The sequence below is a fragment of the Lissotriton vulgaris genome, chromosome 1_1 (genome assembly GCF_964263255.1).
Source record: "Lissotriton vulgaris chromosome 1_1, aLisVul1.2, whole genome shotgun sequence".
NCBI classification, from domain to species: Eukaryota; Metazoa; Chordata; class Amphibia; order Caudata; family Salamandridae; genus Lissotriton; species Lissotriton vulgaris.
In genome coordinates this window covers 600,930,284-600,954,556 of record NC_141685.1, presented here as the reverse complement: position 1 = coordinate 600,954,556, position 24,273 = coordinate 600,930,284, and the positions used below count along the sequence as shown (strand labels likewise).

Genomic DNA, 24,273 nt, shown 5'->3' with positions numbered 1-24,273 from the left:
CTTTCTGTCCTTTCACCAAACCTCTTCCCTCTTCCATCTGCTCTCCTCGTTCTCTTTCCTTCTGAATCCATCCCTCACATTGCTGCACATTGCCCTCTCACTTCCTTTCTCCCCTTTCTCATTATTTACGTGTTCACTTGTGTCTATCTCTTCAGTCTCTCCCTATTGTTACCTCTCAAGCCATTATCTTTTTTAGTGTTCTCCCCTCACTGCTCTTTCTCACTTTCCTCTTCTCTTCCTGTTTCCACTCTTCCCCCCTTGTTTTCTATTTTACCGTACCCTTCTTTTCCTCATGTTTGCTCCTCTTTCTCTCCTAAATATCGTCAGTCAAATGTTTCTTTCCACTTCTACTCTGGTTTCAAAGACAACCTCTCGCCGTCCCTTTCACATCTCAACCCCTCCATTTCTCTGTTTGATCCTCAAACTCCCTGGCCCAACACCCTCTTGCATCCTTCCCTTCCTCTTCCCTCTGTTCATTCTCACTTAGTGGAAATTAGTCTGAGCCTCTGTGATCATTTTCTTAGAAAAAAGTAGGCTATAGTGAAGGCATCCTTTCCTTCAATATAGTCCTGTTTTTGTTTCTATACCAACATGAGGTTAAAAGACAAACGAATCTTCATTATCGCCCTTCCTTTCTTTCTATGCTCAGAAACTAAGGAGGCACTGCAGTGAATTATCCCTTGCCATCAGGCCTTTATTTAAAACATAAACAAAAACGAGACTGTATTAAACGCAAAGAAGCCTTAAATATAGTCCAATTTTTACCGTCTTTCTTTAACGTGCTCATGTTCTATGCTTTACCACATTAAACCCAGACTTATTGGCTTTGACAAAGCTTTCTGTTCCTATCCATTCAATCGCCTGCCTTCTCCTGTACTCTATTGATTCCTTTCTTCCTCGTCTTTGCAACAGTCGTTTACCCTCAACCTCCTTTGTTTCGCTGGACCATCCTTTCCATTTCCTTTCTTCATGTTCTCTGACAGACCTTTCAGACTATCTCATACGGTTCAACACATGGACAATCTTTACCCTATTTGCATTGTCATGCTGGTCCACTAGAAAAGGTATTTTGAAGCCCATAATGCCAGAGTACCAAAGTGGTAGCTGATGTAGTAATTTAGACATTGACATTCCCAACAAGCTATTTCCTTTTGATTGTGCACCATTCCCAATGCTGTGACATGTTCCATTCTCTATTATGTGTTCATTCATCAACTCACCTAGTCGCACACACTCGCACAAAAATAACCCTATCATTGGAGGAACACTAAGATATTGCCCATGCACATTAGCTTTGCCAGAGCTTGGTTTAACTGAGCGTCATCCTCATTGTGCCTTCCTTAGTTCGCGATAATGAAATGCTGATTGGCAGTAGGTATATTTTAATAGTTCCACTTTGATCTGCCTTATTTCAATGACTATGGCTAGTAGTTTCCAGCAAATAACACTTTAGCTAAATAATAGTACGTTGAAGGATATCTCAAATATAATATTTAAGAGTTTGCTAGCAGTTTTTCCTTGTTTTTAAATGTGAATTTTGCACCTGGGGCACAGAAGGCAGATGCTGAAATTGTTGAAAGAATTGAATTGTATTATGAAATAGTATCAAAACATAGCTCCACGGCAAATATTCAATAAGAAAAAGTACTTAGAAAGAGGCATAATCATATGTCATTTTTGAACAAAACATGAAATTAGTTTGCTGGAGTGGTTTCCCAGACGCCACATGCAATATTTGATTGAATTGTGGATGCTTTCAGTTTTTAGAAGGGAAACTGCCAAACTCTGACAGTTTCACTTTTTTTCTTTTTTTTTTCTTTTTTTGTTCAAGAATTACAGGCTGAGTGAGGGTGGCCAGTTTATGCTATTTTCAAAATACAATCTCTAATTTCCAAGCAGGCTAGAAAGAGCATTAGTAAAATAAGTATTAGAAAAGAAAATGCAGTTTGAGTGCCATTTAAGCAAATCTTGTTGGCTGTTCTTTAACACAGCCAAAAAACACTGTAATTTGATGGCTCCATGATATGTCTATTTTTGAACATTTGGAAGGCAAGTGCTGCTAAATTTACTTTGAAATTCCTAGAAAACATGCTCGCTTATCAAAAACAGATTTGGTGTGTTTTTTAACATCAAAGGAAGCTTGATCACTCCCATTCAAGCACATGGTGATATTGGGCCAGTGTTCTCTTCCACATCCGTAGCAGACTTTCGAGCATGCACGTGTGACGGCGTCACTTAAAAAATAACAGTAAAAGAGGACTTCTGTAAATCACGCATCTTCAGAATCTACGCAACAGGTGCAACCTGGAGCCGGTTCCCAATTTATTTATTTATTTATTTATTTATTTATAGTGTTTTGTATAGCGCGGACAAGACCCGTGGGTATCAGAGCGCTTAACAAGGAAAGAATAACATATAGACATTATAATAGCAGTAATAACAACAAAATAGATATGAGGTAGAAGGCAATATAATGTATGGATGTGATTAGATATATAAATTCCTAATGTCTGTGCAATTAGCATTAGATGGCGAGCAAGGCTTGGCTTGTGTCAAGGTATCAAACCAAGCTCGATGAGGTAGGGTTATATGGCATTCCAGTGCATATCAAGGATAATATGGATAAATAAATAAAGTGAGGTAGAGGTTATATAGTTTTGTCTGTGAGATATAGTTATAAGTTCACAAGTATATGAGGTAGCAGTAATGTGTCTAGCCTCGGCTTGAACATGGCAACAGTCAATTGTCAGGTATTGATCTTCCAATTTTCATGAAGAGGACAATCCTCTGTTAGCGTAAATGATCCTCTCAGTAATCCGTAGGTTTCTCTATGTAGGGTATTTACTCATCAAGTGGCTCTTAAGTTCTCGTTTGAATGTTACTGTATTTTGAATCTTCCTGATGTTTGGCGGGAGTGAGTTCCAGATTATGGGGGCAGCTCCAGAGAATGCTCGGTTGTAGGTCTTTATCTTGTGGAAAAAGGCTGGTCGCAATAGCAACTCTTTTGCGCTTCTAGTTGTTCTGTTACCTCCTGATAGCTTAAGTTTCTTGGCTAGGTATCTAGGCGTGTTGTAGTGAACCGCTTTATGTGTAATACAGGCCATCTTCATTTGAATTCTGGCCTCGTAAGGTAGCCAGTTTAGTGCTTTCAGGTGAGGAGATATATGATCGAATTTCTTCGTTCCCGTAATGAGTCTTGCCGCTGCGTTGAGGCAGGCTTTTAGTGGTGCTGTGGATGTTTTCGGTAGGCCAGCTAATGTGGTGCAGCCGTATTCGATCCTCGAGATAACTAGCGATTGGATAGCCAGTTTTAGATCCGTCTCTGAGATAAAGGGTTTCAGTTTTCTTAAGTAATTCAAGTGGAAGCGGGCGCTCTTGGCCATTGACTTAATATGGTCTTTCATGTCGAGGTTTTCATCTAGCGTAATTCCTAGTGATTTGGCTGAGTTAACTAGGGTCGGGGTGCAATTTAGCGCCATCACCAATTTAGTCCATTCCTTAACTTCAGATTGGCTCCTTGTGGGTGAAATTAGCAGGAATTCTGTTTTCTGGGCGTTTAGTTTCAGATGGTTCATTGTTAACCATCGCAAAGCTCTCGTTAGTGTCTTGTTCATTAGGTCAATGTCCTCAAGGGAGGCGATCTTTATGTATAATTGCGTGTCGTCTGCATACATATGATAGGATATCTGTGATTTTTGAAGAATCTCCGTGAGAGGTTCTACATACAAGTTGAATAAATCTGGGGATAACGTTGAGCCTTGTGGGACCCCGATTGCATTGGAGCTCGGGGAAGAGATTGCTTGATTAACCAGGAATCGCTGAGTCCTGTTCTGTAGGAAGGAATTGAACCATTTCAGCACGTTTCCGGACAAACCCATCCTGTTTTGTAGCCTGGTCATTAGTACTTCGTGCTTTACGGTGTCAAATGCTGATGACAGGTCTAGGAGGATCAGTAGGCATGTTTGATTTCGGTCTAGGGCTTGTAGGGCATCATCGACAATATGCAGGATCGCAGTTTCAGTACTGTGTCCTGTTCTGAATCCTGATTGGCAATCGTCAAGTAGCGAGAATTTAGCGATATGTTGACTTAGTTGGCCCTGCACGCATTTCTCAATGAGTTTGGCCAGTAGAGGGATGTTGGTCACTGGTCGATAGTTGTTCGGGTCTGTTGCATCAGCTGTCGGTTTTTTGATGATGGGCACTACCTGCCCTGTTTTTAGGCAGTCAGGGAGGGTTCCTTGTGTAAGTGAGGCATTTATTATCTTGGTCCAGATCGGAACTAGAGTGTGGCTGATTTCTCTTACACACTTTCCCGGTAGAGGGTCTTGATAGTGGTTGTTCGGTCTGAGTTCCGCCAGCGTTTTGGCGATCTTTCCCTGGTCGTATAATTCAAATGTATCCCATTTTGCCTTATTTTTTGTTTGGAGGCCCTCTGTTGAGACATTGGCCTCATTTTTAGGTGGAGGAAGGGTCATAAGGTTAGTTGCTGCATTTGTGAGTTCAACTTCTAGCAATTTGGATTTTTCCGTGAAAAATGAGGAGAATTCCTCGCAGCTTATGGGAGTTTTTGTATTCTCTTGAACCGTTTTGGCTAGTTTGTTTGACTGTTGTTTTAAAATCTCGAAGAGTTTTCGTGGTCTGTTTATGGCACTGTCCAATTCAGCTCTGATAAATTCTTTTTTGGAGTTGATTATCTTTTTGTTGTATTCGTTTCTTGTTTTTCTGAGGGCTTTCAGCTCCGGGGAGGAAGGATGTTGTCTCCATTTCCTTTCGGCCATTCTCAGTTTGCGCCTGTCCTCGTTCAATGACTCATTAAACCAAGGATTTTTTGGTTTCTCTGAGACTTTTTTCAGTTTTTGGGGCATGGTGTCATTGACGATATTACCGATCGAGGTTATGTAGTGATCCGTCAGCTCATTGACATTTTTCTTATTGTTGGGTGGCTTCAGATCTTTCTCACACCTTTCAACCAGTAGTTCAATATTAGCCTCTTTTGTGTCTCGGATCAGTTTCTTGAGCTTGCGTGGTTGCATGGTCCTGCCCTTTTTCATTGTAGGTATCGCGAATGTTATGACGTGATGGTCAGACCAATCACATGGGTCTATAGCGAGGATTGATGCCTCATCATTTCTTGAAATAATCCAGTCTAAGGTCGCTCCTTGTGAGTGAGTGAGTGGGTTCGTTGCATGCTTGTATAAGTTTTAGCTCACTGAGGAAGTCTTTAAGCGAGTTGACCAGTTTGTCATTGCCGTCATCCCAGTGGAGGTTAAAGTCGCCTAGGAATATGTTATTGGCATCCGAGTTAGAGTTGGTCGTTATGATCTCCATCAATTGCTCTGTAAACTTTGCATTCTCTCCTGGTGGATGGTAGAATGCATGCAAGTTGCAGCTCTGATTATTTGGTGTTCTTACATTAATACCAAGGTATTCACAGGATTCTAGGGGGTCAGATTGGAATTGGCAGATTTCGATCTCTGAACGGTGAATGCAAGCTATGCCTCCTCCCACATTCCTTGGTCTGTCTAACCTGACGATGTTATATTGTGGTGGTATTAAGAGATCCATGGTAGGAGATGAAGATTCATTGAGCCATGTTTCCGTGAGGATGGCCAGGTCAATTTCCTTATTAATGATGAGGGCAGCTAAGTCTGATGCATGTTTAGTTGCCGAACGACGGTTAAGTAGTAGGCAATTCAGGGGTTTCTGTGATTTAACGCGTTTTCCATTATCGGATTCGGGTGCGGTTAGCTGAATATGTTGTAAATTTTGGTGAATTGCTTTCCTGTCATTCTTTCTGGACGTTCTATTAGAGTCAGTAGGTACTACTTTGATATTCTCCTCCCTACTCCGGGCAGGTTGTTCATAAGATCGGAGTTATGCCAGAGCTTCTTCATTTGACAAGGGCTTGGTCCTGTTAGGTCTGTTGGGTCTGAGTACCAGATTCTGGATGTGTGAGACCTTGGTGTGCGTACTTATCGCCATCTCCCAGATTTTTCCAATTGTCTGTGAGACTTTCATCGAGTTTTGTGCCAGGTTACCTACGAGTTTCTGGAGCTCCTTGACTTCTTTCTGTGTTCGGGTTGATTTCTTATGTGAGATAGACCTGGCTGGATGAGTATTGCAGTTTGCTCTTCTCCGTGAATGATCTGTTCTCATGCCACAAATCTTTTCTTAGTATCCTTAGTTTGGTTGTGATTTCTGGCTCTATAAGAGGTGTCCCCATTAATTCTTATGTTATGGGATGTAAGGGGTGTTTTTGTGGATCGGGATCTATGGGACTTAGGTCTCATCTTCGAGGGAGGATGGAGCGGGTCGATATCATCTACCTTGTTCATTTCGTTAACTTCATAGAGGGACTCGCTTGGAGCTGGGGTACACTCTTCAAGCGCGGTGGAGTTGTGCGTTAGCGGCAACGGCTCTTTCCTTGGGGCCTGGTTCTTCTCTTTGTTTCCAAGGTTAGTGGCCAACGCTGTCCTTTCTATCTCATTCTCTGGTATTACCATCGCGTTTTCGGTTGAATCGCCGGTGTTAGCGATTTGGTTGTTCTGGCCGTCCGTTTGATTGGTGTCTCTAGTATTGGAGTCGTTGTTTTCAAGTGTGACATCTGGTAGTGTCAAGTTTTGTTGGTAGCTTGGTCCTTCTATGTATTCCTTTAAGTTTTGGAAAGTTATCTCAAATTTCTCGAGTTCTCTGTTGGTTGCTTGTATCAGCACTTTTCCCGTTTTATACATAGTAATGCATAATTCTGTCTTACTTCTTTTAGTTAATGAGGTCGTTATTTTTGTGCCATATGGTATGTTTTTTATAGTTTTAGTGAACAGCATTTCTGTCAGGGCGTTACGCCATTTAGCTGTTTTGTCTGTGTAGAATATAAGGTCGTTCATCTTGATGCCTTTGACTATATCAAAATATGGGTCAGAGAACAGCGTCCGAGGTCGGTTCTGCATCGATCAAGAATGTATGGCAGACTTGTGATGGAAAAAGCACGTGTGCTGCACCTTTAAAGACCTTGCACTTTCTTACACATTTCCTCACATTTGGATTTTCTTTGTTTGAGCTTGTGTGGCAACAAGGTGAGTCACTTAGTTTGGAGCCAAATCACTCTAGCATATTCAAATTGTAGTTGTTGTGCGGACTGCAAAGTTACACTGGTGTCCAAAGTTTTGGCCATTCTGGATGTGGCCCATTTAAAGTATTTAGGTAGCAATGAAAAGCCATATCCTGAGTAACTTTACAAAAGAGGAAAGAAAGAAAATGGTCATCTTTTTTCCATTCTACCCGTGACCTCCTTAGACAGAAGATATGCCTTTGGAAGCAAGCTTGCAAGTGCGCATGGCCATGAAAACATGGACACTCATCCCATCCTCCCGGGGCTAGCACTCGAGCAGTGTTTATTCAATATGAGCTGTTGGTTGCAGCTAGGGTCCGCCGGCACTCATTTTTGGGCACCAGCACTTATTTTTCCCCATCAGGCTTTGACCCAGAGTAGAGAAAAGAGGAGGAAGAGAAAGATGGAAAAACAGTGACAACGAAAAAAGGGATGAAAATGGACCTGACAGAGTAAGATAAAGGGGCATGAGTGTTAGGTAGTGGATGAAAGAGGCATGCAGTAGAGACAAAACTATGCAGCCTTGCGATTTGGCACCCCAACATTCCATGCCGTCAGGCGTGGGCTTACTGAGCAAAACACTAGGACACAGCACTTATTCTTTTACAAATTAAGAGCTCCATTTAGGGCTAGGGAAGCTTAAAGAATTTCCTCCCCACAGGCACTAAAGGCAGCATGAAAATAACTTCTGTCCCAATTTTTGAGTGAGGATTCCAAGGAAATGAGGATAATGTAAGGAGTAGCCCCTTTGCACCTAACACACCTGTCCATGTCAGAACACAGCAGTGACTAAACTGTAGGGGTCGGCTTAACTCACGTAAATCTGTGTAGCGTAATCGCACAGAATTACTTACAAATTACACAAGATTATATGGAATTATGCAAAAAAGAGCAGTACTGCATTTAGTGCAATTTTCTTAGGGCAAAGGCCCCATTGTGTTCAAAATGGGACATGATGATACAATTTGCTGTAAGAAATAGTGCTAAATGCAACAGAACACAAAATGCAGCGTGAGCAGCTGTTTGTGCCTGCTAAATGTGCTCCTGGAGTAGGGTATTCCCCCAACGTACTCCTGACATTTAGCACATGTTTTTAAGTGCAAAATGCACCCTTGTGTCAAAAATCGGCACAAGGATGTATATTGCGCTAAGAAAATATATCTCTAACTGCAAAGGAGCACGAACAGTAGCATGAGCAGCCACTCACGCTCTTTAATTGTGCTCTCCTAGTAGGACTTTTTCCCCCTAAACACTTCAAAAAGATTGGCAGTAGGGGAAAATGCTCAAAATAGTAGACACATTTTTATCAGTATTACAAGCTAGTATATGCTCCAAGTTAAGAACACAACCACTAGAGAACTGAGAACAGATAGACAAAAGTCTATCCTAAGGCACAAAACACAATTTCCAAACCTGAGCAACGCTAGCAATTATAAAAGTCCATATCAATATTACTCCTTTCCAGATTGCAAAGTTTTGTTTCTTCTTTTATTTTTCCAATTTCATGATTTCTTCATTTTATATCAATTCACAGTTCAATCCAGCCACAGGGTAACCAATATAGTGATTCTTGCCACAGTCCATAGAAAAAATTCTTCAGCAGTTCAAAAGACAAAGGATCTTGCCAACACGTGTTTCGTCAGGCACATCTGCCAAAAGACTTCATCAGGGCCACGAATTATGTATAAATTCAAAGATGACAAAACAATAAATTGAATGGTCCAAAGGCCTTACGTCCTAATCAGTTCAATTTCCGTAATAACGGGAGGCTATCATATATCATCGTTGGTGGACAGGAAAGTAAATCCTAGAGCCCGGTAAATCTCCCGAGTTGAAACCTACGAGAAAAATCCACAAGTAAGTCACAGCGCTTGTCTTTGAAAGGCGACTTTTCCCCCCTAGATTGCTCTTAATTGTGTGAGATGGAGTGATCGCTGTATTATTGGTAAATCTGCAGCAAAGAGTAACGCAAAATTACTGAAAGTAGTCCAATTACATTGGAATATTTAAAATTGCTCCCAGGCCTAAAAAAATGCTGGTCAATGGAGCATTGATGGGGAAGAGTCAATCACTACTGCAGACACACTCAAAGCAAGCAGCATAACTGCATAAAACTTACATGGGTAAGCAACATAAGGTTTGGTGATGGTGCAATGCACGCTTGGCTATGGGGTATTGTACATATGTTGGGTGCATGCCAAATACCCTGTTTATAATGCAGGTATTGTCAGTATATGGAGAGTTTTGGGGTATTGTGATGGGTGCATCATAAAAATACCAATTCTGTAAAGACAGCATCTGTCTATGTGCAAATGTGATAAGCAGAGCTCCTCAAGAAAGTTTGACTTGTAAGAAAGAACACAGTTTGAAAAAGAGGCTACAAAAAGGCAATTTTAGAATGATAACTACCTGGTTAGAGGATGCAAAGTGATCCGTATAATTTAGCAATAATTAAAATAATCAGCATCAGTATTTAATAAAGTTCCAACAACCATCACTCCTGCAAAGTAATTTTTTGTCTAGTAGGTCTCTTTTGGCATCTTTTGACCATGAGCACATACTTCATTGAGTTCTTGAGTTTGCTTTGCCATGGTAGGTGATGTGAAATTCCTCTGTTGGATGTGAGCTTGAGAGCGTATTTGTGTGTAGCCTATTGGTATTCATGGATACAGCTAATGGTTACATACTTTGTATGGAAATGTGACTGTGGTACAATTTTGAACTGTTATCATGGGGATATCACCTGCTAGTTATTCTTCCTGTGTTTCTTTTGAGTTGCAAGGGTTGATCAAGTAGTCCTGCTGGTATTTTTTGACTGACCCCATTGCATGTTTCAACATTGCATACCCTATCTTCATTCAATATAGTTTTAAGGAAATGTAATACTAAACACAAAACAGTATGGCTTTCTCTAGCCTTTACATTAAGGTGATAGCATTGACAGTCCTTTGAAGGTGACCGGCATGGCTATAGGGTCTGTGATTCATGACAGGGCTCAAAGGTTTCAAGAGGTAGATTAAGTTATTCTGTGCTGGGCATTGTGATTTGGGAGTAGTCAAAGGCCAAGAAGGAGAAAGAGGTGAGATGTTCCATTTTAGACAATGGACCTAACCCAATGTTCCTGTCTATCCTTGTGAGAGGTTTCTACCTGCTTGGCTAGACAGGTTGAGACAATGTCATATGGCTCCTTAAGCAGGAAGGCTGGCTTAACTTTGGGTCATGTAATTATTTCAAGGGTCCATCTAGTCAACGATGTCGCACTCCATCTCAAAACCCTCCTGTGACAATATCAAACAAAGCAACATCCTAGAACGCCTGCTTTTGGTCAGTGTTAAAGATGCACATAGGGATAAAGAAAAAAGTTTATTTTCTACATTATGTGAACCCTTTAATTAGGCTGAACTAGTTTTTTTAACTTTATGATTCAGATCCGTATTTTTGCATTTAAATAGTATACTCGTTTCATAATGAGGTGGCATGTAGTAAATGTGTGAATGGCTTACATGTATGCATTGCATGTATTACATAGGTAAAAACTTCGGGGGATATGCAGGGGTTTTGTGTCAGAAGAGGTAATGCAATTGCATTGCATATCAGGTGAACGACCGCAAAGTACTAAGTGTTCTTGGGCATTTTTTTAAAGTCTTTTGAGCTCCCTTATCTGTGCATCTATTTTTCCCTTTAAGTGTGCCTTGAAAAAAAAGGGTGAATTGTGTGTGGAAAAAAGCCAATTTTTCCCCGGGTGTTTGTAGCAACGGGGGGGCGTTTACACTGAAATAGCAGAATGAAAATGCAGAATAAAAATGGTAACCAATTGATTCCCCTGGGTACTCTGCAGTACGCAATGGGAAAAAGCGATCCAGTCCAATACCATACCACACACAATTCAATTACAGCAGCTATACTTCATTCTTAACCGAGAAAGGAATGTTACGAATCCCCAGTTAGCAGTGTGAACTACGCACATGCATATAAGTGGTTTAGGCACCTGTGTAACAATGACACTTTGTGGGCCCGGCCCATAGTTTTTAAGAGCTGTGCACACTTGTGCTAGTCTCCTCCCCCACATTCTGCATGGTCTCTTCTGCTAACCACAGGCATGCGCCGCCAGTCTGCTAACCCATCGAGGTGCATCCATTTCATCCAACCTGAAAGGGTAGTAAGTGTTTTATAGCAAGAATGAAGTGCCATTGGTTTTACGTTAAACGTCCACTGGGCCTAGACCTGGGAAACGCTGTCTCAGCTTGACTTGTAATGGAGAGAAAAAGGAAGTGTTACATTTTTGCAGTCAGTCTGTTTTCTTCCTAGAGAGCTGCTCGCTGCTCGTTGTTGACCCCACGGTTATGCCTCTGCATTTGCACTGCTTTACACAGGGACTTGTCGAGTATTTGGAACAAAAGGCCCGCCCTGGACTCGGTCCAGGTTTGAAGGGAAGTAATTATAAACATCTCCTTGCTGAAGGCACTTTGTCTGTGTGCTATTTGAGTTAACAACAAGGACGAACTCCGGCAGAAGTTCCCAGAAACATCTTGAATTCCGCTTTGAAAAAGTCGAGTGTCTGCTTTAGTTATAAACTTTTGTCACTGAAAGTAACTCAAGCTGAGAAATCTATTTCGTGTTCTTTTTTTCAGTCAAACATTCAAACAGCTCCTACGTCGAGATTTTAACAAAGCAAGATATTCTGTTTGCTTATCCCAGTTAATTCCTGACAACATCTGTTCATCTTTCTTACCTACAGGGTCCGAAAGGCTATCCGGGGCCCCGAGGTCTGCCAGGGGAGAAGGTAAGTGCTTGAAAGGAACACGCGCGCAGCCGCGCAGAGCGGGCCTCGCGCGCGGCTTGCACGGTGTATGTGATGTCCCTTTATCAAAGTGCGCAGCAGACCTTTGAAGCGTAATTGGGCTAGTTAAATGCGTCGTGGAATCACGTGACTGCAGTATTTTTTATAAAGCAGTCTTTGTCTGTTCGGTTGCATCTTGCCGCAGTTTGCATGTTCGACAGAGACGGGGCTGGCTTTCTTCGTGGGCACTGGCATGTTCGAACAGATACATACATTTTAGTTTTGCTGTGAAGAACTGACTGTTACAGAGTCTCCGCTGTGTGCGGGGGCGTAACACAGGCCCTGGCGGTCTTGGAGGGAGCAGTGGGTAATTTGTTAAAAAACAAAACATAAATGCCAACCAGGACTCTCTTCATGCGGCCACTGCAGCTTGCCCCACACATTGCCACTGTCTCGCTGCCAATGAGAGTAACAGCACAACTAATAACCATCACACTTCTATAGGTGTGATAATTTGGACTATTTGAGGCCCCCTAAGCTATAACAACGGCTTGGGTGGCAACTAGTAGTATTTTTTTATGTATAATAAATTAATAATTAACTGTTGTTGTGGTCATGTCTAAACTAACCAGACAGTGCCACCTTGTGGCAGAATGACTGTCTCAAGCCCCAGTGTTGACAATGAAGTACTGGTGGTGAGCACCGGAAACCATAGGCTCAAATTAAGCATTGGTGGTGGGGAAGGGGGGGACACTTTAGGGGCCTCCGTTTCAACCCAAGGCTTATGAATATCTGTGAGCTACGGGGTGCCAGTGGCCCGTCACCATATTCTGCTTGGAGGAGTTACTCTACTGGCCGGCTGAAAGCTTCCAGCGGATTCTCTATACAAAAGCGAAATCCATATGGTGTCACTGTTTAGATATAAGCCTTTCTGTATTTCGTTTTTTTGGTGATTATACTCAGACCTAGAATAAAGTGCTTTCCTGTCGTTATTTATTATTTAAAAAGGTAAAAGTACAGAAAGTAGGTCTTTTACTGAATGAATCTCCATGCTGTCAATCACAACTGTCAGGCCAATACCTGCATAGATCGCAAGCACAGGAGTTTTAAAAAGGGAAGTCCTAATATATCTACAGATGTGCACGTTTGCACCTTATTTTTTGAGGAGTATATTGATGCATATGGTCCTAAAATGTGACGGGCATCTAAGTGGAGAGTGAACGTTTAGCAGTTGAATAAATATTGAAAAATATTGGTTGGAGTATTATTATTTTTTTACATTACACAAAATGAATTTAGATATACACTGATACGAAGCAATAAATTATGGATCAAAGCAGACAGAAAGTTAAAATAATAAATACTATAAAATTGGGAGACATATATGCAAATTATGGTCTTCATGAGTGTAATTTGGGAAGGTTTGTTCACATTTGGTTCAGTATAGACCCCTTTGCATTAAGACGGAAGTCATCAATCATTTATCTGGGTACATCTCATGAATGTGTTCTGCATGATGCCGGTGCTGTGTGTTGTTCATGCATTGAAATAGCTGTGTTGCTGGTCTTTCCTGAAGAGCAGCATTGTGCTCTGAATTGGACTGTTGAAAAACCTTTCATCCGATAGAGGAAGCAGACAGACGGGGAAATCTAGACCCTGGAAAAGCTTACTTGTGAAGGAGCATTTTTTTGACACTGAACAGAAGCCGTCTGTGAAGTTCCCTGGTGGGAATTCGACACTTGATGCTTGAGTGTGATATTGTCTGCACAGGAGTACTGGATTACTGCCTGACCACAACCACCATAACATTATTTCTGATTTCCATGTGGCTGCTGCACACTTGTGGGGAAAATGTCAATACAAATGCTGATCTGTGCCTGATATTTTGTTTCCTACAAGTGGAATGAGTCGATTCTTGTTGGAATTCGTCGAGTCTCGTTAGTCAGCAGAATCTAGCGTAAAAAACCCTTCCAAGGACTGAAGGGTATTCTGTCTCTGTTCAAAAGTTGCGCGTATGCATGGGCTGAACCACCGCAATATTTTGGCGTTAGCTCTGAATATTCCCAATTGCATTATGGGGTCAAGAATATGACTTTGACGAACATCGAAAATGCAGAGAAGGTCCAACACTTGCCCATTGTCAGTCGATGGTGCCTGGCTATTGAAAAAATGCACCAGAGGCAGTGATCCTAAGCAGCACAAGTTTATTGGTGTTCTGTCAGTGCTTAATTTGAGCTGGTGGTTTCCAGTGCTCGGCTCCAGCACTTATTTGTTAACACCGGCACTTATGACAGTATGTCACATGGTGGCGCTGTTTGTCAAATTGAGAAATGATCACAACAACAGTAATTATTAATTCAACATTCTTTTACAATAACTAACATCTGCCATCTGAGCCATTCTTATAGCTTTGGGGGTCTGGAATTTTCTGACTGTCACACTTGTAAGAGTGTGATGATTAGTAGTGTGTTGGTGCTGTCACTGGCAGGGGCAATGTTTGCTGCAATCTGAAGTGGCCTCCTGATTAGAGCCCAGCCTCTTATTCTTTTACAAATCAAGCACTGGGTGTAGCAGTCACACACGTGGCCCTATGGGCAGGCAGAGATGCTCAGACAGCAGTCTCGCCAAAGTATGTTAGTTACATTGATATACATATATACATACACACACACACACACACACGTACACACACGCACACACACACACAAACCATCACACACACACACACACACATATATATATATATATGTATATATATATATATGTATATATATATATATATATATATATATATATAAAACCACAGGTTTCAGGAACATTATAGTTAGTCTGACATTTTACTGGTACAAAACCGGTGAAAATCAGCCGTTATACTTAGCAGAACTAACTATAACTCGTGCCCCTGCAATGCACTGCTGATGACGTCACACATTACATCGCTTGTGACATGGTCAGTGACATCACTGATGGCATCTCAAATGACATCACTGGTGACATCATCCAGTGAGTGAGTGTTTCTAAAAAGTTTCAGAATGTTATATATAAAGCTGAAGAACAACTGTTGGCACTTGGTTTGAATTTTTGCCCAGGAGAAAGTTTCAACTATACGCGCACTAGAATTGATGTCTATTGCTTCATTAGGAAACTGAAACTTAAAAAGTTCTTTGCATAAAAATCTGGCAAACAAATAACAAGCACTGCACCTGAAGAGAATGAAGGTGTAGGTCAAATACTTTTGGTCTCTGACATTCCAACCCTGTTAACCATGCACGACTTGAAGCATCAAACTGAAATTCAGTCTTCACTTCCTGAGATAGATGTAGCCACACAAGAGAGACTGCAGAAAATAAACCTGTTGCAGAAAGGGGCTGGGAGCAGCCCTTTTAAACCGAAATCTTGCTTTGTGTCACTTATGCCTAAAGATGCAATTAATACTTTTCATGATATTGTCATTGAGGATCTTAAAAAAATGTACTATCATGTGAATAGCAAAAAGAGAAGAAATATGCACTATAAGAAACGTGAATATGACAAGCTCATGAAAAAGTTGGGTGAGAATTACGACATCATAATAAAAAAGTCGGATAAAGGCGGCAACTTGGTAATTTGGCCTAAAAAAGACTATATTCAGGAGGCGAATAGACAGCTGAATAACAATGAATGTTACAAGAAGGCTACATTGAAAGAATACAATGCAGCAAAAGATACATTACAGAAACAACTAGCTCAATGGAGACGAGAAGGTCTCATCTCTACAGATGAATACAAATTCATGTACAAAGAATTTCCTGTTCTACCTGTACTGTACCTGATTCTAAAAGTACACAAAAACATAACGTCGTTCCAGGCAGGCCCATTATTTCGGCCATCGACAGTGCAGGTGAACAAGTAGGACAATACATTGATTTCTTTTTACAGGATTTGGTCAAGGAGTTGCCTAGCTATGTTAAGGACACATGAGATTTTTTAATGAAGACTAAGAACCTAGCATGGACAGATGACTTGTTTTTAATTACACTTGACATAGAGTCACTCTATTCTAGCATTGCTCATAGCATGGGATTGAGAGCAATTAAACATTTCCTGGATGTGAGACCTTGTGAATTTTAAGAGCACAATAAGTTTATTTTAGAGCTCATTTTGTGGTTTCATAATAACAACTTTTTTATTTTGTATTTATTTTTTTTCTTTTTTCTTTTTGATAAAGATGTTTTTAAGCAATTGAGAGGTGTTGCGATGGGAGCCTGTTTCTCTCCCAGCTACGCGTGTCCCCACATTGGCTGGTGGGAGGAACAGGTTCTTAGAAAGTCGCATCATGTAATGTTTGACCAACATCTTCTATGTTATCTTAGATACCTTCATGATGTCTTTATTCTGTGGAAGGGGAGTGAAATTGAAGCCCAACAGTTTATTGAAACTAATAATAATAATTAAATTAATCTAATCTTCACATCTCACATTGATAAAACCACCATTGAGTTCCTTTATGTTAGAGTGTACATTAGGGACGGTAAAATTGAAACTACTTTATTCAGAAAGACCACATCTGGAAATGTAATTCTCCATGCCAGTAGTGCCCACCCCAAGCATACCTTATGGAGAAATCCTAAGATTAAAACGCATCTGTAGTGTAGAAGCTGATTTTACTTAGTGTCTACATGACATGATAAACAGACTGAAAGTTAGAGGATACAGTGACAACATTCTAAATGCGGCCATGAGTAAGGCCAGCATCAGCCCAAGAGATACTTTATTTAAAAATGAGAACAGTGTTTCACATCATCTTGGCAATGACCTGTTACCGCTGTATAATACAAATGACACTCCTAGACTAATCACTACCTACAGCAATGAGGAAAGAAAAATCAGACCCATCATCAAAAAGAATTGGCCTATTGTCTTGACTGATAGTGTGTTTCGCAATCGATTGGCTGAAACTCCTTTGATTACGTTCACAAGAGCTAAATTGATAGGTTCCATTCTTGGTAAAAGCTGCCCTGAGACAAGAAAACCTACTAACTGGTTACAGCCAGCCCAGGGTTTCAGGAAATGTTTATCATGCAGGGCCTGCAAATTTGGTTGCAATAAGACCCACTACTCTACTCCATTTAGTGACACACCTATTGCCATTTCTGGCAGCTAGAACTGCAGAACTGAATATGCAGTTTATGTTCTGGTATGCACCTGTGGTCTTAACTACATCGGTAGTACTAAGCTACAGGTGCATGTCAGAATATTACAACATCTACATGCTATCCTTCACAGTGATCCCGCGTACCCTGTAGCGAGGCATTTATGCACACAGCAATAATGTAAACTGTCTCACTTACTATGTGATTAATTTCATCTGCAAACTACAGCGGGGGGCAATAGAGAGTGCAAATTGAGGCAGCTAGAAACCAACATCATTTTGGAATTCGATAGTAAGTGGCCCAATGGGTTAAATAACACTGAGGATATGCACAATTTTCTCTAACAATACTAACAGCAATAGGCATAAGTTTGACAGTCATTTGAGCTGACTGAGTCTGTGTGTGAAAAACTCTCTTTCATCCGTTATATTCTTGATACTTTTAGATTTGTAAGAAGGTGGTTGAAGATATATAGATTTGCATGGATCATGAAGTAATGACCATTTCTAATCATCTTATCTGCTGCATCAGATAATTATCTGTGATACATTTTAGTATAATGATTTTTAGCAATATATTTATATGATTTTAACGGTATTTAGTTGTAATAAGTTTTATTGTTAATATATATGAAATTTGCATCAATTATACTTAGCACTTTTCTAGTATCTTATGTACGTTATATATTTGCACTTCGGCATTATTTTGCACGTCATGTTTTTTACTTCTAAGCATTTATGCACTTTATCTCCGTGTCGCGATACAATTTGATGGAATTGACTTAAACAACAACATTATAGAAGTTGAAACACTTGTTATTTACCTTTCAGAATATCACTAGTGTCAAAAATCATACATTCAGGATTTATCTTGTGAAATATAGTGGCTGGTACTGCAGTCCGCACACAAGTATAATACCTCGGATGTTAATAATTTGGGCTGAGTTTGTGGAACTTTGATGTTTTTTAATTCAACATACAAAATACTGTTTTAAGGGTTTTGTACGTATTTATGCAAGGACTATGTATGTATGTATTTATGTATTTGAAACGTTTTGTGAATTCACTAGTGAGCAGCAATACATAATATGATGTTGTGCTTATACTAGGTTGATGTTGCAGTCTGTCTTCACTATTGTTGGGCATATGACATGGAACTTGGGGCAAGAGCGTGCACTTAGCAAACACTTAAAAACCAGTATGGTGATGTTGTTCCGCATGTGATCAAGGGCTTTGGTATAGCCCGAAACGCGCCATCGTTCATGGGAACAAGGTTAAATAAAGACATCTAGCCTGATACTGCGGGGTCTGTGTCTCCTTCATCGCCACCTGGAGGTTGCGGGAGTTCGAGTCTTTGCTAGATATTTAATATATATATATTACCTACTGGCGGTCGCCAGTAGGTAGTTATAGTTAGGATTTTTTTCAATGTTAAATCTCAAAATTCTATTTGGAATAACTTTGGCGCCGGTTGACGAATCTGCCTGAAAATTTCCTCAAAATGGCCTCGCGGCGTTCCGGTCCTTCCCTGAAAGTTTGGGGGGGGATGCAGCAAGCGGGGGCCGAGATAAAAGGGGGGTCCCAAAACGCGTTTCCCCATGTTAATTTCCATAGGGCGGTCGATTTCACTTTTAGCCCGAACGGCTGAATGGATTTCCACCAAACTTGGCAAAATTGTAGGGACTGGTAGCCCGATGTGCCTTTGCTATGTCTCAAGATATGTGCTCCAGTGGATTTTGAGTAATTTAGGTTAAAAAAAAAATATATATCTAGAGCCGCGACTCGGTACGCGCACCGGGGAGCGCTCCAAGCGCGCCACGCGACTTGCGCACGGAAAGCTGATTGGCTCTCGGGTGTCTGTAAACATTCGAAACAGTCCGCAGCGGCCGCCATCTTGTGCCTCGGTAGGATTGAGGTGGTAAAAATCAAAGGGGGAAATGAGCAAAAGGGGGCAGGGTACACCCCCCTGACCCCCTAGGTTTGTTGTGGGGGCCATAAAAGGGCCCCACGGGGCAAAAAAAAATATTTTTTTTATTTGCGCGGGGGGAGCGCCCGGTACGCGCACCGGGGAGCGGACCGGGGAGCGTACCATGGAGAAAAAAGAATGACACTTTTTTAAAAAAACAAATAGAATTTTTTTATAAATTGGAGGTAGTTCTGAAAATAACTTTTTTTTTGTTTTTGTTGTTTTATATTTTTTTTATACTTTTTAAAAGATTTTATATTTTTTTGGATTTTTTTCAGGGGAAAAACAAAAACAGGGATTCAAAAATTGCTCAACAGGAGCAAAAAAATGAGAACATTTAGGGACGGGGAGAGCATCAGTGTTCCTGTCTCTTTATTGCAATAAGTTCAACGCTCTGCTCCCCATAACAGAGTAGTTCGTCACAGTCCACACATAACATTGTTATGCCTGCAAAGACCGGCTGTACGTTAGGGACCATTCTTGCACGTGTTGTTCCTGAAGGTGTTGCTCCACCAGTGGAGGTGCTGCCGCCATCTCTTGGTAAATTCCGTGCCAGCTCCCTGACACTTTCCCTGGAATAATTTTTTGAGTGTCTTCTTTTGACATGCCTAATTAAATTGGCATTTCCAAAGCTATATTTTTTTTGAGGATTGCCTCTGGATAAAATACTGCCACATATTTTACAAGTTACTTTACTTGCATTAACTTTTTTTTGTCCTTCAGGGATGTCATAAAATTTCCAGATGAAGTGGTTCTTTTTTTTCTGGTGAGGAGGGTCCTCTTGCAAAAAAACATCTGAATCACTGCTGGATGACTCCCTTGCAGACATTGCTGTAGATCAGGAAAATTATGAGTAGATTATTCACAAAACAGCTCTTGCTCTCTCCAAGTGCAAATCAATAGTGAGAGAAATGGGTGGGTTTCTCAAAATTTAGAAAAAAAAAATTATTGAACCAATGAAAAGTGTTATTTTCAGGTCACATGACCAGGGGCTTCATCATTATGAAACCAAAACTGTTATGAACCAATAAAAAATGTTATTTTCAGGTCACATGACCCGCGCGCTTATGCTACGCGCCACGGGGCGCGCCCAGGGTCGCGTCGCGTAAGCGCGTCGGATGTTTACGTTGCGCGATCGTATTCGCTCGAGTGCTTCCGGGTGCGCTTACGCCGTGCGTATCACGCGGACGCGGCTACGCGATACGTCATGATCATGTTTTCGTTCGCGATATTGGCGCTCTCGGGCGCACCCCGGGGCGCGCACCGGGAGCGCTCCATAGCAAAAAATACAAAAAAAATAAAAAATTGGGAAAAATAGTAGGGACTGGTAGCCCAATGTGCCTTTGCTATTCTCAAGTGGTTTTTACGAAAATTTACTTTGAAAAAAATATATATTGTGCTACATTGGGCAATATATATGTTAGAGCCCCAATGTAGCCCAAAGATGGCCACCAGAGACAAAAAAAAAGCAAATGTAGCCCAAATATCAGCCAGATGTAGCCCAACTATAGCCCAATGACAGAATGTGCCAGAGTGTTCTAAAGAACAACTAGGGCGCTAACAGTCTTACTTATGAAGTGAGACTTATAGTTAGGAATTAGCATTAAGAAAACCTATGAAATTCACTGAAAAAACCATAGGTTTCACACCAATTATAGTTAGGAATTAGCATTTAAAAAACCTATGAAATTCAGTGAAAAAACCATAGGTTTCACACCAGTTATAGTTAGGAATTAGCATTTAAAAAAACTATTAAATTCACTGAAAAAAACCATAGTTTTCACACCAGTTATAGTTAGGTGGAAGTTTTACTCGCATAAAACCATTGAAATTCCCACGTTATAGTTAGATGGACTCACTATAACTTGCGCGTGCAATGCACTGCTGATGACGTCACATATTACATCACTCATGACATGGTCAGTGACATCACTCATGACATCACTGATGACACCATCCTTGTGACAGAGTGACAGACCTCCTTTCAGTGTAATGTAACCCATGAAACACATATTCAAAAATAGAAATTAACATTTTCAAAAAAATGGAGATACACATACCAGTTACAACAACCAATTCAATAATTCCACCATCTATATACACATCCACTCATTCACCAACAGTTCTATATAGTCACTCATACATATACTCACTCATCATATGTAGTGATACACCTATACATCCTGTTACACAACGACAGTCATCCAAAAGTTACTCTCACACATACTCACACATGCAAATAAACAATTGAACATCCATTTATTTGCATATAGAGCTATACACACACTACCACCTTACTTCTATTGAAATTTAAACACATTATAGAAACACATACTTATTTAAACAGGAACTCTTACAATCTCTTACTCTCACATATACTCACTTATATACATCAATATTCACATATACTAGATTAAAACATATGTAGTTACTGATAAAGACACTAATGAGACAGTCATCCACTCACTAACATACACATATACACACTCATTCACCCATACAGTCCTGCATATATGCTGTCTTCAAAACACATACAAACAGAGAGTCAGTCAATCATGCATCTATGTACTAAGTAATACCCCCACCAAACCATATAGACACTCATACTGATACTAAGAAAAACATCTAATAACCCATGTACATACACATATAGCTATTCACCAACCCATGCAGCCACTTATACACAAAGTGAAACACTAATACATATATTTAAAAATTTAAACATTACTCACTGATATTTCTTTTTCAGAAAGACACACATTCACTGGATGGTGTCATCAGTGATGTCATGAGTGATGTCACTGACCATGTCATGAGTGATGTAATATGTGACGTCATCAGCAGTGCATTGCACTCGCAAGTTATAGTGAGTCCAACTAACTATAACGTGGGAATTTCAATGGTTTTATGCCAGTAAAATTTCCAGCTAACTATAACTGGTGTGAAACCTATGGTTTTTTCAGTGAATTTAACAGGTTTTTTTTAAATGCTAATGCCTAACTATAACTGGTGTGAAACCTATGTTTTTTTCAGTGAATATATATATATATATTTATACACACACATGTTACAGTACGTGAGAAGCTACACATACACTGCAGAGCAAGACACAATAAATTAAACATTAGGTCCTCAAATATGTGCCAACTACTTCCTGGAATAGGCAGGAATGTGATGCAGGTTGTGGGTATGTAAGGAGAAGAACTTCACCTCGGCCCATGGGCCGGGTCAGTGTGACCATAAAGATTAGTGATAAGAGATATAGCCATGCCTTGGACTAATTGGCAGTTAGCTGGGAGAGGGTGCAAAGAGTGTCTGCACCATGAGGGAGAAAAGAGAATTCATGAGAATGCATGTACATTGTGCATTACGAAGAAAGCAGAGGCAGCTCAGTGGGTAAAGGCAAATGCCGCTGAGATTGTCATTTCTTCCACACTTACAGATCTCAATTTCGTTGTGTCCCCTGCAAACTATTTAAAAAAGGTTGAATCTTTGTTTTAACATCATGTGTAACTAGGGTTTTAATAGGATCTTTGAAGTCAAAGGAAAACGTACTAAATCAGTTCCCTTGACTGTGTTTTAGGAGACGAGATACTCCACGATCTGATTTTGTTTTTGAGAATGGGCTCTCAAAAGAGAGCTGATACTATACAGACTATGTATGCTGGAAAAGAAAAAAAAATATATTGCTGTAAATAAATACTCTTGAAAAGTTGTTCTGCTATTCTAGTGTTTATGAATGAAGACATATCTGGCACCTGAAGATACAGTAGTCACTTACCTTAGCTCCCATGAAAGCATGAAGCATAGTTAAAAGGAAAAAGAAAAAAAACCTTAAGTCCTTGATCCCTGAGTTAAGATACAAACTTGCTTAGTCACAACGGGAAAGGACATCTTTAACAAGGCATGATGCTCCCCTTCATTAAAGGAGAACCAAACCATTGTGTTGGACCAGACAGGTCCTGCAGGTTGTCAGATCTTCTCGGTGGCATTGGGATAGAGTTGACTGCCATCTAAACATCGAGCCATAGATTTGATTTTGATCCAAGCTTGAGAAAGTTGATCTCCAGCTGCAGAACCATACCAAACATAAATTAAAATGTCTTTGCCTAAACTCCTTCAGGGTTACAGTGACATGAACGCGTGTAGCTGTTACATATAATCACCTCAGTTGAGCCTTTAGAAAAACAGACATCTGTATACAGTGTCCCACCGCTGCCCCAATAAGCATCAACTACCAATTGGTGAAATTAAGCAATCAAGGCCATTCAGTCCTTCAATCAGTCCACAGCACACAGCACAAAGATGTATTTATTTTTTCAATTATTATTTCATTATGAAATGTCTTCATCAAAGTATCCTGTTTACCATCAAAATAGTGATGCAAAAAGCTGTATTTGTTTGAATGTCGATCACAGTAGTACGGAGGAACAGGAGAAGAGGAATATTGAATTTAATTTATTGTATAGTTAATTAAAACCATAACAAACAAACATATCAATATTATAAACAAAACAGGAGATAAAATCAGAAACACACTATTAGAAAAGTAGGCAGATCGATTATAATGTCAATTTCAATAGATCATTTTTTGGTAAGTGGCAGGTTTTATCAGCGTCATTATTGTGCCAGAGAAAAAGGCATAATTCGAAAAGTCATTAGAGGGATGTCCCAAAACTAATTAAAATGCCATTAGATGGATTCCAGTGTGAAGGGGATTTATTATGTGACAGCAAGGAACCAATTGCATATAAAAATAAGAGCGCTTAGGAGAAGAAGAGGTTTCTAAGAAAAATTCGAAGACATGGTATTGTAGAAGTCAAGAAAATTGGTGAGAACACGTATTCTGGTACTTGGGGGCACACACCAAAAGGGGCTTGGAGCCCAAATAGGCACTCAAAGGAAATGCTATTGACTAAATGTGAGAGGATGAGCAAAGATAGTGTGTGCACCGTCACCAGGATGCAAAGAAAGATACACCAAATTGTGAATGTATTTTAACAGAGACACAGAAGGAAGAATTGTAGATAAGGCCAAAAAGAGACGGTCAAATGTTGTCAGGTGGGAATAGGAAAGGGGAGTTTCTAAAGACAAACAGAAGACATTAAGGTTAAGTGTGAAGAGATACTCGGTGGGGAGTGTTATTGGAGGAGAGAAGAACTGCCATGAACAGATCAAATTCAACATAAATATGTGATAATATAAAAAGTAAAATGGTGTCAAAATCTATGCAGATTGTAAAATTGAAGTTGCAGATCCAGGAAATGGAGAGAAGGGATTTGTTAAGG

General features: G+C 40.3%; 1 protein-coding gene across 1 annotated transcript in view; it reads left to right on the top strand.

Annotated features, from left to right (window-relative positions):
* The window catches only part of COL24A1 (collagen type XXIV alpha 1 chain), an 897,023-nt gene that overhangs the window by 322,679 nt on the left and 550,071 nt on the right, over positions 1–24,273 (top strand). Inside the window, exon 8 of the mRNA XM_086954096.1 lies at positions 11,847–11,891. Within this exon, the coding sequence (XP_086810222.1) occupies positions 11,847–11,891 (45 nt within the window). The remainder of the gene's footprint in view (positions 1–11,846; positions 11,892–24,273) is intronic.